The following is a 14228-nucleotide window of genomic DNA, read 5'->3' as shown; positions in this document are numbered from 1 at the left end:
CACCACCGAAACCCGGAAGTACTGGAATGGGTTACTTCTGGGTTTTAGCAGTCGCGCATGCGCAGAAGCGCTAAATCACAGTTTGTGCATGAGCAGAAGCGCCGAATCGCGCGTTCGCAGATGCGGGTTGTGAACGCTGTAGGTTGGGAACGTGCATCCCGCATGGATCATGTCCGTGGAGCGTCCACTGTATGCTTGGTCCGCATTTCATTGTGAAATGGTTGCATATCTCTATAGAAGCAGGCATGAATGCATGCATGCATGTGCACACATACACACTGTTTTTGCCACTTTGTGTGTGGCACTGACACCACTCTGCCGGTGGAGATTGGCAGAGGCCAAGAGGGCTGGGTGGAAGGATGCTCCTGCCCAGTCCACACACACCAGTCAAGCACAACTGGGGTTTGAATTGCACCCTAACTTACAAACAGGGTGCCAAATCATAGAATAGAATCATAGAATCATAGAATCATAGAGTTGGAAGAGACCACAAGGGCCATCGAGTCCAACCCCCTGCCAAGCAGGAAACACCATCAGACCACTCCTGACATATGGTTGTCAAGCCTCTGCTTAAAGACCTCCAAAGAAGGAGACTCCACCACACTCCTTGGCAGCAAATTCCACTGTTGAACAGCTCTTACTGTCAGGAAGTTCTTCCTAATGTTTAGGTGGAATCTTCTTTCTTGTAGTTTGGATCCATTGCTCCGTGTCCGCTTCTCTGGAGCAGCAGAAAACAACCTTTCTCCCTCCTCTATGTGACATCCTTTTATATATTTGAACATGGCTATCATATCACCCCTTAACCTCCTCTTCTTTGGATGAGTTAAAACAAAGGCGCTGACCTTTAAAGCCCTAAATGGCCTTGGCGTAGTATACCTGAAGGAGCGTCTCCACCCCCATTGTTCAGCCCGGACACTAAAGTCCAGCTCCGAGGGCCTTCTGGTGGGTCCCTCACTGTGAGAACTGAGGTTACAGGGAACCAGGCAGAGGGCCTTCTCGGTAGTGGCACCCGCCATGTGGAACACCCTCCCATCAGATGTCAAGGAAATAAACAACTATCTAACTTTTAGAACGCGGGTGGCGCTGTGGGTAAAACCTCAGTGCCTAGGGCTTGCTGATCGCATGGTCGGCGGTTCGAATCCCCGCGGTGGGGTGAGCTCCCGTCTTTTGGTCCCAGCCCCTGCCCACCTAGCAGTTCGAAAGCACTCTTAAGTGCAAGTAGATAAATAGGGACCGCTTTATAGCGGGAAGGTAAACGGCGTTTCCGTGTGCTGTGCTGGTGCTGGCTCGCCGGAGCAGCTTCGTCACGCTGGCCACGTGACCCAGAAGTGTCTCCGGACAGCGCTGGCCCCCGGCCTCTTAAGTGAGATGGGCGCACAACCCTAGAGTCGGACACGACTGGCCCGTACGGGCAGGGGTACCTTTACCTTTACCTTTAACTTTTAGAAGACATTTGAAAGCGGCCCTGTTTGATCTTTTATTGTGTTTTAATGTTCTGTTGAGAGCGGCCCAGAGTGGCTGGGGAAACACATCCAGATTGGCGGGGTATAAATAAATTATTATTATTATTATTAGGCCTCACTGCACTCAGGTGGTAGGAAAAAAGCCAAATGCACAGGAATGTAACGAATGTTTGCAGGATTAGGCCAATGACCCTTCAAGTCCAGCATCCTGTTCTCACAGATATATGTGGGAAACGTTCGAGCAAGATCTGAGCACAAAAGTTTGTACTCATGAATGGCGGAGATCACAAACCCTGTCTTAAAATGACTTTGAAGAAACATTTAAAAGAGGGTCTGTTTACCCTTCGTCAAGAAATTAGACACCTTTCACTTCCTAAGATTCTGAACGCAAAGGGAATATTCAGATACGTCAAGGCGTTAAACCTCCCCCCTTGTTTTTCCCCTTTTTTTCTCATTTCAACAATAACAGGAATATGCTGCCAGAACTGAGACTGTTTTGAATTGTGGCTCTGAAATTAACAAATCTGTTACACATTGCAAAAGAAGAAGAAGAGAGAGCGAGCCAGAGTGAGTTTTTGTTTTGGTCACTGCAGGGAAAGCTTTGAGGGTGGGGGGAAAGAGGAGAAAGGAGTGGGGAGTTTTTGGAAAGGAAAAAGAAAGAAAATGTGTGTTTGCTTTTAGAGTGTCATAAAATCTTAACTATGGGGAAAGGAGGGGGGCGGGAATCCTAACCTCTGGGCTAAGTCTAAGGAGAGCTGGGGAGAGCGTTGCAAAATTCGCCAACAGCAGAGAACGGCTCCAGCTTGCAATAATCTGTGAATGATTGCTAGCAGTGTCTTGCAGAGCCTTCACATTTTTTGATCTGTGCTTGTTCCTTAAGAAAGCAGAGGCGGACGGTGTTAATAAAGAGAGATTTAGCTGCCAGCTTGCACTCTCTGAATTACAGTGGACGGCAAAAAGGTCACAATTTGATCAGTTGCAGCAGTAGATTACGGGGCTTTCTCCTTGTTTTGTTTTAAAAGGAGGGAGTGAAGGTGGGGAGGGGGGGAGTGATAGTGGAGAAATGCAGCCCAGGGCTTTGGCAAGCCTTTTAAACACAACAAGATAGGGGTTTTTTGCGGGGGGAGGGTGGAGAGAAAGAGAGACGCTCAAGTTCTTATCAGCTGGAAAAGGAGGAAGAGCTCTCTCTCTCTCCCTCTCCCTCTGTCTGTGTGTTTTTACTTCTTCGTTTCGGATTGTCTGTTGTCATTCCCATCCAGTAAAAGCCGAGACAGCAGCCTGCTTCTCAGTGGCTGTGCAATTCTGCAGATCGTTTGCTTTTTACATTTTCCTGTCTTTTTGTTTTTTAAAAAAATACAATGGTTTCAATCATCTCTGATCTGGACCCACTGAAAAGCTGGAAAGTTTTAAGGTAGGCCTGTTTCTTTCCTTCTTTCTTTCTTTCTTTCCCAATGCTCTGCTTGCTTCCCCCATAGGAACCCCTCCTCCGTTTACCTTACTCACAAGTACAACGCATGCACGGGCTTGGTCTGCGCTTCAGAATCACATGGGGCTTAACCTCGACTGCACTGCAACCTCGGTGCTGTAACCACACTATGAATTCCTGGGTTTAAGATACAACAAGAGTTTCTGGTAATTAGACCCCCCTCCTTTTTTAAAAAAAAGGATGAGGGGGGTTCAGCTGATGTTTCAGCGGAGTCTTCATTGAGAACTTTGAATATATCCCTTAATACAGACCGGAAAAGTTGGTTGCCTTGTTATTTTAAAGTGGGATTTATTTCGAAGCTGGAGCTGTAATAAGTTTAACGCTGGCTGAGACTGCTAAAGAGTTGAAAAACTTGTGGGGTTTTATTAGTAGTATTTGCTTCATCCGAGAAAGGATTTTCTAAGTGATGTGTGCATTGCTGCCTTAGCAGAGGGCATGTCATTAATTTTAGGGGGAAATTCCCTTATTTTTGAGCTTTACTGAATACTTTTGGGCAACTATTTATGCAAGGCATGATTTTGGTTCTTGAGGGTTGTTTGTGCCTTAACTCTACTTTTTAAAAAAGTAAATGGGAAGGGAGTGGTTACTGCTTAAATGGGTTTTACATGAATTTGACCTGTCACAATAGTGTTCTGAAATGCTTTGTGAGGCTACCCATTGAGTTTTTGGTTTATAAAGTACACTGCTTCCTAAAAGTTTTGGGATGGCACTGGAGACCTTTCTTAAAACTTCTCCTTGGAAAACTAGCCACAGTTCTCTTGTTATATCTCCATCCTTTTACATTTTATATCCAATGAGGAAAGGCCTTTGAAGAAGTGTATGGCTGCTGTTTATTGCAATGATGTGATAAGATGAGATGAGAATCTCTTCTTCGGTGGCCTTATTATTACAATTTTAAGGACGGATGTGCTGCAAAGTCGTTTATCTTTGCAGCAAGGTGTTTATCTTACAGCAAGGTGTGTGCATGTTGTGAACAGAGGACTGTGAACAGACACCTCCCACGCAAACACATTTGCTGATGGGGAATGTGTGGAGGGGCTTTCAAATCCCTCTATGCATGTTCTATATAAGTTGCATTGGAGGAGGAGGTGTGTCTGTGTACGCGACTTGCCAAAGGCAAGGAGGGGTTGGAATGCCCACCCTTGTTTCCAGTGATGCAATGCATCCCAATGGCAGCATCAGCTATGATTGCTTGAAGGGTTTGTGTGCATCTGGCGATTTTCTTTTCTCTTCTAATCTTGTGCTTCACAGACAAGGACACCAGGCCTTAACCTTGAAAGGGGTGCCTTGCCTAGATGTTTCCTTTCATATCTGCAAGCGTGTAACGCTGGTAGGGGCGGCACGTTATCTATTGTGTGTTAGAATGGAAAGTATTTGTTGTTTGCGGCTCCTGTTCTTGATCTTTGAACATTTGGCTTGCCAAATTACTCCCTCCACACACACACACACCAAACCACCCCTGACTGCTGGGGCAACTTCAGTAGGATGACATGAAGAACTCATTGGCATACAGATAAAGGGTAGAAAAGGTCTCTCTCTTTCTCTCTCTCTCGAAGACACAAGAGCACATCTAGGCAAAGAGTGGCACCCACAATGCTTTCTTACTGATATTGCTGTGAGAAAATGTTGTATTTGCAGATAGCAAATGCACTTGAATACAGGGAGAAGGGTGCATGCCTCTTAAACATCTTAGATTTAAAGACAAGTCGTAGAATAATTTAGAGTTGGAAAGGGACTATGCAGGTCATCCATGCAATGCAGGGATCTTTTGTCCAAAGTGAGACTCGAACCCACAACCCTGGGATTAAGAGCCTCGGGCTGTGCTGACTGAGCTATCCCAGGCTGGCAGTCAGAATGTGTTTAGAAGATTTGTGGCAATACTTTTGGTCATGACTTCAATGGCCTGAAGTCCGGGCGCTGGGGTGTCTCATTTATTATTTAGCTTAGATTAGTTTAAATGTCTTTTAAAACCAAAACTATTCAGATTATTTTACAATAGATTAAAAGATACAGAAATTAAAGCAAGACCATAGTGCAGAACAGTATGAATATTGTCATGATATCTTAAGCACACAACCTCAAAACACAAATCATCAGGGATAATCAAGGAAACAAAGGCATAAAAGCAACCGTCCCATCATATTCCTGGGAAAAGAGGAGGACCTGGACCTAGCACTGAAAAGACGACACAAGTCTGCACCAGGCAGGCCTTGCAGGGGAGAGCATTCCACAGGTGGGGAGCCACCACTGATAAGGCCTACTCCTTTTTCACCGCTCTTAAAACTTCCATCACAGAGGGCACACAGAGGAGGGTGTCTGATGTTGACCTAAGGGCATGGGCAGGTTTGTGATGGGGTTCTTGGTCCCAAGCTGTGATAGGATGTTGTTGTTTAGTCGTTTAGTCGTGTCCGACTCTGTGACCCCATGGACCAGAGCATGCCAGGCACTCCTGTCTTCCACTGCCTCCCACAGTTTGGTCAAACTCATGCTGGTAGCTTTGAGAACACTGTCCAACCATCTTGTCCTCTGTCGTCCCCTTCTCCTTGTGCACTCCATCTCTCCCAACATCAGGGTCTTTTCCAGGGAGTCTTCTCTTCTCATGAGTTGGCCAAAGTATTGGAGCCTCAGCTTCAGGATCTGTCCTTCCAGTGAGCACTCAGGGCTGATTTCCTTCAGAATGGAGAGGTTTGATCTTCTTGCAGTCCATGGGACTCTCAAGAGTCTCCTCCAGCACCATAATTCAAAAGCATCCATTCTTCGGCGATCAGCCTTCTTTATGGTCCAGCTCTCACTTCCATACATCACTACTGGGAAAACCATAGCTTTAACTATACGGACAGGATAGAACCATCCAATGCAGCTGGGCCAGAATAGGGGTTCTGTGATCTGACCACCTGGTTCCTGTTCTCAGTCTGGCTGCTACATTCTGCACCAGCTGCAGTTTCCGAACTGCCTTTGAAGGCAGCCTGTCACAGAGTGAGCCGGTCAGTAAATCACTCAGTTCAAAGCTGGAGTTAAGCGAAACCTGATCTTCACAGACTTGGCAGAGTTTCAGGCCTAATGAGCACAGCAGCTTCCACCCTGTAGGCATGGGCGCCAACTTGCCCCCCACATTGAGGGGGTGTGACATCATTCATCCCTCCATGCATCCCAGTGGCGTAGCGTGGGGGGTGCAGGAGGGGCCGGCCGCACCGGGCGCAACATCAGGGGTTAGGTTTAGGGGGCGCAAATCCACGGGTTAGGGGGTGCAAATCCACGGGTTAGGGGGCGCAATTTACTTGCCTTGCCCCGGGTGCTGACAACCCACGCTACGCCACTGATGCATCCCACCCCCACCCGGTGTGCAAGAGTGCCTGGCAGTGGCGGGCTGCAGGGGATGGTGGCCCCCTCCATATTGGGAGGCTCAGCCCGCTACCTACAAATATCGAGCGGGCTGAAGCTCTTTTCACCCCCTATAGTTGGTGCCTCTTTCTATAGGTCCTAATCAATGAAATCAGTTGCTGAGGCTGAAAGTCCCTGCTTCCCCACAGCTGTATATGTCTCCTTCTCTGCAGGGCTCATTGCAAACAATCAGAGACTGTGCCTGCTTACAGGCTGCCTTTGCTCCTCCTGTTTCATACCTCTCCTGGTTCTGGGAGACAAGGGAGTAAGGGAGCTTGTCGCAGCAGGAGGGGAAGACACCCATGACTCTTCACCAGCCTGACTCATCCCTGCCTCTGGGAACTGTAGTTTGTTAAGGCTTGCTGGGTTTGTGAGGGGTAAAGTAGAGCACCCAGAATTCTTTGAAGGAAGGAATGTGCTTTAAAGGTATAGTGTGGAACAGGGGTTGGCAAACTAAGGTTTGCGGGCCAGATCAGGCCCACCAGGCTCGTAAATCCAGCCCGCAGACCCTGCCACCCGCTCGGTCAGTCCCCACACTGAGCTAAACCGGCGCAGCGTGCCCTTCAATAGAAGCTGCGGACGCCTCATGGGGGCGGACTTCTGTGATGCTGGCATGGCTTCAGGTTGGCTCCAGGAACTTCCTGCAGCCAATCCGAAGCCTCGCCACCTGCACACTGAGGTAAACCCAGCACGGCCATGGACAGAGAGGCCGGCGGGTCTGGGCCTTGTCATGGGCATCATGATGGGCGTGTCATGGGGCTTCAGCCAGAGCTTGGCGCGCTTGGTGGCCCCGTGCCTGGCCCCTGGCTTGGCACTGCTGGTGGTGGCGCGCTCGGCGATTGCGCTGGAGCAGCTGGAGGGCGAGCTGCGCGGTGCCTGTGTGGCACTCCATGTGTGCAGCCTGCCTGCCAACCTGGCCTCTGATGACGGGCTGCAGAGTGTGGTGCATGCCACCTGAGTGCTCCGTGTGGACGGGCCAATGGAGCGGCTGCTGCTCACCAACAACACCAGTGAGCGGGTGCCGCTGAAACGTGCTCCTGAGCACGTGCAGAGTGCGTTCCTCCTCCAGGTCCGGAGGCAGCTGTGGGACCGGCTTGCAGGATATTTATATATTTCAAAATATAGTCTGGCCCCCGACAAGGTCTGAGGGACAGTGGACCGGCCCCCTGATGGAAAAGTTTGCTGACCTGTGATGTGGACTGCATAGCCCCTGCCTCCATGCTAATTCTGCCTCCATCCCATTTTGCAGCTGGCAGGCCTAGAGAAATCACTGCTTGCTATTTTTCTTTTAATACCAGCCTCTTCCACATTTGCCTTAGCTATTGGATTCCTGATTCCACTCAAAACTGGAAATGCAGTATACAGAATGGACGGCAACAACGTAAGATAACTTTGTGTGTGTTAATGTCAAAAGGTTTGGACTATAACTTGGGAACATTTTTATCCAGTGATTAATCCAGGTCATCTTCAACATCATGACTCTAGGCAACAACACACACCACCAGAGGTATGCCACGTGTTACCGAACTACTATTCTGGGAATGCTGCTGAGAATATATAAAAGCTTATTTTATGGGGCTGCGTCTGTATCTCCTTCTGCTAAGGAAATCAGGTTATGTCCTGATTTTGTTAAACCAAGGGAAAGAATAGTTTACATCAGAGCCCAAATAGTTTTATCCTTAGAAAAGAGCACCCTGGTCCAAAAGCTGAGTCATACCTTTCCCAGAACACCAAGCAGGTGTAAAATTCCACTTTCAAACACTGGAAGAAATATATTCAAAGTTGTTGTGAGCGGTGGCTGGTGGGGAAACTCCCTACTCAAGCTGTCAGCCTGACAGTCGGTTATGAAGGTGAGCTGGACAGATCAGAAGAGGCTGGCTAGTGCAGCCCCTCCAGAAAAGGAGAGGTGCTCATCTGGCTAGAGGGCAAAGTTGTGGTGGGCGGCATGTTTAGAGGAGGTTCCAAGCAGGGAAAGAAGCAAGGACTGAGAAGGAGCGATAAAAGAAAAGTATACAGAACTGGGCTTTGGTGACTCTGATACAGTGATCTTTTCCCCAGTGGGCCCTACCTATGCACCAATAGATCCAGTTGTGATCACACATTCCTTAAGAACAGTCCACTCTCCCTCCACCTCTCTCAGCTTTATGATGGCACCTGCCCTCATTCTGTTGGCGAAGCAGTCCAAGAGAGAAGATGGACTGAATCACTCACAAGCACCTGATAATGATCAATTCATCACCCTGGATGATGAATCTGTGAGATTTGAAGGTCCTTTAGTTATAGGAGGGAAGATTTTAGTTGACCATTGCGCTAGACGTCTTGATGGTGAGAGCATTTGGAATGCTCCAGCTCTGGGCAAGGAGATTGGCTAGATGGCATGTCCAGCTTTCAAGAGACTGAGAACTACTCCTACTATAAAATAATATAAATGGCAGTGTTCTACCAAAGTTGTTGAGCTTTTTTTAGGAAGTCAAAAGAAAATTCTTTTGGGGGAGCCAAGATCTACTGTGATCAACCACAGACACACACACACATCATGATTATATCTGCAATATTTTGCTTACGTATTGGAGGAAAACTTATTGACAGCCTACAGAAAGTCATTCTTGTTAAAACCAGTTAGTGAGGCAAAGCGGGGGACGGGACAGGACACCACATCTGCCCTGGAAATTTGGAGCATGTCCATGTTTCACTTTTTAAAGATGGTAGAGATTAACAGTTGCTGAACTGTTCTCTACCGTTCATGCGTTCTAACTTGGATGGAAGCAAAAACGCACTGGAGGATGAGAAAACTATTGAGCAACGTGTAAGCAATAGCAGTTCTGTCACTTAATGAGTTTGGTCCTGTTTTTGGCCTCCCGTCTACAAAGGTGGTGCTTGTGGTGACAGGCCAAGACTTGACAAATGATTGATGCTAGCATTTCTTATGTAAACTAGTTCAGACCTATCGATCTCACTTTCTTGGGGAGGAACAATCTTAGCTGAGAAGAGCGAGTAGACATTTTGCAGAGGGTGATGTAATCGGAGGTTTTCCTCTCTGTGTGCGCGCAATGCATACCGCTCCGGTGTGGAAAAGGATATAAACACAGAACATGTGAAAGAGCTTTCTGCTGAGTCAGACTATTGATCCAGCCAGCTCAGTATTGATCCAGCCAGCTCAGTTGCTAGCAGTCATCAGTCACAATTCTTTCCAAAACTACTAACCCAAGATCCCTTTAACTGGTTGTGCCAGAGACTGAGGGTCTCAGTGCTAGAGGATATGTCTATGGGTGCAAAAGGTCTTGGGTGCAATCCCTGTCATTTCAGTGCAGGGCTGTGAAACACCCCTGTCTAAAACCCCATAGAAGTTCTTCCAGCCACTGTAGGCAGTACCAAGGTACACAGGCCTTGGTTTGGTTTTGGTTCTGTGACTTGGTGTCTTCCTATGAATCTAGGGCAACGGTTCTCAACCTGTGGGTCCCCAGATGTTGTTGGACTACAACTCCCATCATCCCTGAGTTCTGGTCTTGCTAGCTAGGGGTGATGGGAGTTGTAGTTCAACCATATCTGATCTAGGGCAAAGCATGTAGTCCCCAGCCCCTAGTTACAGATCAAAGCTCCCTTCGATTCCAGCCTCCTGCCTCATGAAAGCAGCCCAGAGCTAGGTTATCTGCAACAGATGCCTTCCCAGCACCCACCACTCCTGTAGGTCATTCTCCCTGTTGTCAAGCTGTTTTTACCATCACTAAGGGTTCTTCTAATATTCAAGAAAAATCTGCTGAGGAACCTGGAAATAGTTACTTGGTTTCGATGAGACACTTAATATTTCTTTTGGAAACAAGTAAAAGCAAACTAACGACCCCAACTAATGGAGAAACAAAACATGAAATGAAGCTAACTCTCAACTTTTGACTACTGAATAATAATAATAATAATAATAATAATAATAATATAATATAATATAATGTATATGCCACCCATATGACTGGGTTGCCACAGCTACTCTGGGCATCTCCAAACAAATATAGTGGTATCTTGGGTTACGAACTTCATTCGTTCCGGAGGTCCATTCTTAACCCGAAACTGTTCTTAACCTGAGGCGCGTTTTCGCTAATGGGGCCTCCCGCTGCTGCTGCCGGTGGCGTGCGATTTCTGTTCTCATCCTGGGGCAAAGTTCTCAACCTGAGGTACTACTTCTGGGTTAGCAGAGTTTGTAACCCAGAGTGTTTGCAACCCGAAGTGTTTGTAACCCGAGGTACCACTATAATACAGTGGTACCTCATGTTGCGTTACCTCCAGGTTACAGAATCTTTGGGTTACGGCTGCGGCAAACCCGAAAGTATATACTTCTGGGTTTCGCCGCTCATGCATGTGCAGAAGCGCTCTGCGCACGTGTGCAGAAGTGGCGCCTCTTGTTACGGATTTTTCAGGGTGCGCAGGACACCCTGAAATGAATTAAATCTGTAACCAGAGGTACCACTGTAGAAAAAACAAACACCGCAAACTAAAAACTTCCCTGAACAGATCTGCCTTCAGGTGTCTTTTTAAAACCACATAGCTGTTTATCTGTTTGACATCTGCCCGGAGGGCGTTCCACAGGGCAGGTGCTGCTACCGAAAAGGCCCTCTGCCATCATCTACCTAAAGTTCCATCATCTGTTCCAGCCTTTCTCAACCTGTGGGTCCCCAGATGTTGTTGAACTACAACTCCCATCACCCCTAGCTAGCAAGGCCAGAGCTCAGGGATGATGGGAGTTGTAGTCCAACAACATCTGGGGACCCACAGGTTGAGAATCACTGATCTTTTGGTTCATGAACATAAGGAGAGTTCTGCTGAGGCAGGCCAATGGCCCATCCAGTCCAAAATCCTGTTCTCACAGTGGCCAACCTCACAAGCAGGACCTGAGTGGAACACCAGTCTCATCACTAAGCACTTCCTCAAGAGACATGCCGTGTGCCTCTTCTATTCTGAACCCCTGTTCAGTCACAGGCCCCCATGTGCCCCACAGGAAATGGCCTGACTGTTGCTACTCTGCAACCTGTTCTTCTTTCTTCTTATGCCTCTCCTTCTCCTCTTCTCTGGACTCACTTAAGCTCCTCTTTCCACGATTCCTCTCATTTGACTTCCCCCCTGGCATTTCATGCCCCCGCTTCACTCTTCCTGTGTTCCGTAATCTGATAGGTGCAGGCACTGCATAGCCTAAGATGTGGCCATTTTCTAACATCTCACGGATGCTTTAGCTGGGATTCATGCATTGCAGAGGGTTGGACTAGATGGCCCTTGTGGGGGGGGGGAGTCCCTCCCAACTCTACAATTCTACGATTCTATTTTCTGCCTCTTCACAAACCTAGTAAAGGTAGATTGGACTGTGGTGCTACAGGGGCCTCGCAAAGGCTGAGAGGTTGTTGTTGGCACCGTAGGGCCAGACTTTGGGGGCTGATGTCTAGTGTCCCATGCAGCAAAATGCGTAGGAGCCCCCCCCCCTACTTCAAATTGAAGCATTGCTGGCTTAATAAGATTTTGAATTAAGTGAATGTAATAATAATAATAATTATATATATATATATATATATATATATATATATATATATATATATATATATATTTATACTCCACCCATCTGGCTGAGTTTCCCGAGCCACTCTGGGTGACTACCCATCGAGTGTTAAAAACAATACAGCATTAAATATTAAAAACTTCCCTAAACAGGGCTGCCTTCAGATGTCTTTTAAAGATAAGATAGCTACTTATTTCGTTCACATCTGAAGGGAGGGCATTCCACAGCGCGGGCGCCATTACCAAGAAGGCCCTCCGTCTGGTTCCCTCTAACCTCACTTTTCGCAATGAGGGAACTGCCAGAAGGCCCTCGGAGCTGGACCTCAGTGTCCAGGCTGAACAATGGGGGTGGAGACGCTCCTTCAAGTACACAGGACCGAGGCCATTTAGGGCTTTAAAGATCAGGACCAACACTTTGAATTGTGCTCGGAAACGTACTGGGAGCCAATGCAGATCTCTCAGGACCAGTGTTATGTGGTCCCGGTGGCGACTCCCAGTCACCAGTCTAGCTGCCGCATTCTGGGTTAATTGCAGTTTCCGGGTCACCTTCAAAGGTAGCCCCATGTAGAGCGCATTGCAGTAGTCCAAGCGGGAGATAACTAGAGCATGCACCATGTAAAGCTGTATACACCTCCCATCTAAAGACCGGGTGAAGAGGGAATATAAGATTAAGTCCAATGTTAATGTGAGCAACTGAGAATCATAGAATGGTGGAGATAGAAGGAATCCCAAAGGCCATCTAGTCCAACCCCCTCCAATGCAGGAATCACCCTGTGTGCAACACTGGTTATTCAGGGTATCTTTGACAATCTGAAGAGTCTTCCCAGAGGACAATTCTGGGCTGCATCAATAGGAGTATAGCATCTAGATCAAGGGAAGTAATAGTGCCACTGTATTCTGCTCTGGTCAGACCTCACCTGGAGTACTGTGTCCAGTTCTGGGCACCACAGTTCAAGAAGGACACTGACAAACTGGAATGTGTCCAGAGGAGGGCAACCAAAATGGTCAAAGGCCTGGAAATGATGCCTTATGAGGAACGGCTAAGGGAGCTGGGCATGTTTAGCCTGGAGAAGAGGAGGTTAAGGGGTGATATGATAGCCATGTTCAAATATATAAAAGAATGTCACATAGAGGAGGGAGAAAGGTTGTTTTCTGCTGCTCCAGAGAAGCGGACATGGAGCAAACGATCCAAACTACAAGAAAGAAGATTCCACCTAAACATTAGGAAGAACTTCCTGACAGAAAGAGCTGTTCGACAGTGGAATTTGCTGCCAAGGAGTGTGGTGGAGTCTCCTTCTTTGGAGGTCTTTAAGCAGAGGCTTGACAACCATATGTCAGGAGTGCTCAGATGGTGTTTCCTGCTTGGCAGGGGGTTGGACTCGATGGCCCTTGTGGTCTCTTCCAACTCTATGATTCTATGACAAGTGGAAGTCTGGCGTTCTTATTTTCTTTTTAAAATGTGTGGGTCTATTTTAAGAGTTACTTACAGCCCTATTCTAGAATGTGAAAATAATGAGAGTCTTGGAATACATACATATATTCCCTTTTTCGGATAGGGCACACCAGAATAAGCAAGCTAAGAGAATTGCTCAGTTTGGAGAGGGGCCAGGGTAAATTCCAAATTCGGGCAATCATAATATTCTTTTACTGACATTTCAATAGGGTGAAGTGAGCGCCGATAATTAGGCCACAGCGATCTTGTTCGCTGCCCAAACCCTTGGCCTTGTAATACATGTCACATTGGTTATGGGAGTAGTGTTTATGCTAGGAGCATGATTAGGAAAGTCCCTGGTAGAAAACTTGAGTCAGTTGCATTGGAGGAAGATTGTCATTGCAGAAATACAGCTCCAGGGGCCCTGGTTGCCGTGTTGGGTTTGAGAATCCTGGAGGTCTCCTTCTGCTGTTGTTGGACTGCAACTCCCATCATCCTTGACCACTGGCCCTGCTAGCTAGGGATGATGGGAGTTGTAATAATAATAATAATAGTAGTAGTAGTAGTTTATTATTTATACCTCGCCCATCTGGCTGAGTTTCCCCAGCCACTCTGGGCAGCTCCCGATCGAGTGTTAAAAACAACAACAGCTGGAGACCCAAGTTTGAGTATCGCTGCAACTTACCGTATTTTTTGCTCTATAAGACTCACTTTTTCCCTCCTAAAAAGTAAGGGGAAATGTGTGTGCATCTTATGGAGCGAATGCAGGCTGCGCAGCTATCCCAGAAGCCAGAACAGCAAGAGGGATTGCTGCTTTCACTGCGCAGCGATCCCTCTTGCTGTTCTGGCTTCTGAGATTCAGAATATATTTTTTCTTGCTTTCCTCTTCCAAAAACTAGGTGTGTCTTGTGGTCTGGTGCATCTTATAGAG

At 47.4% G+C, this 14228-nt stretch overlaps 1 protein-coding gene across 18 annotated transcripts in view; it reads left to right on the top strand.

Moving 5' to 3' along the window:
* The first annotated feature begins 2218 nt into the window (after positions 1-2218).
* CELF2 (CUGBP Elav-like family member 2) overlaps positions 2219-14228 on the top strand; it is a 523411-nt gene continuing 511401 nt past the window's right edge. For 6 of the 18 annotated variants that reach the window (XM_083402124.1, XM_083402123.1, XM_083402108.1 and 3 more), the window contains exon 1: positions 2591-2874. In XM_083402124.1, the coding sequence (XP_083258250.1) occupies positions 2822-2874 (53 nt within the window). In that variant the 5' untranslated portion in view covers positions 2591-2821. Of the gene's footprint in view, positions 2875-14228 lie in introns of all 18 variants that reach the window. The other 12 variants (XM_083402104.1, XM_083402101.1, XM_083402100.1 and 9 more) reach the window with 6 other exon arrangements.

The sequence above is a fragment of the Podarcis tiliguerta genome (genome assembly GCF_965153285.1).
Source record: "Podarcis tiliguerta genome assembly, chromosome: 10".
NCBI lineage: Eukaryota > Metazoa > Chordata > Lepidosauria > Squamata > Lacertidae > Podarcis > Podarcis tiliguerta.
Note: the sequence above shows the minus strand (reverse complement) of the source record. Positions and strands in the feature narration are given on the sequence as shown.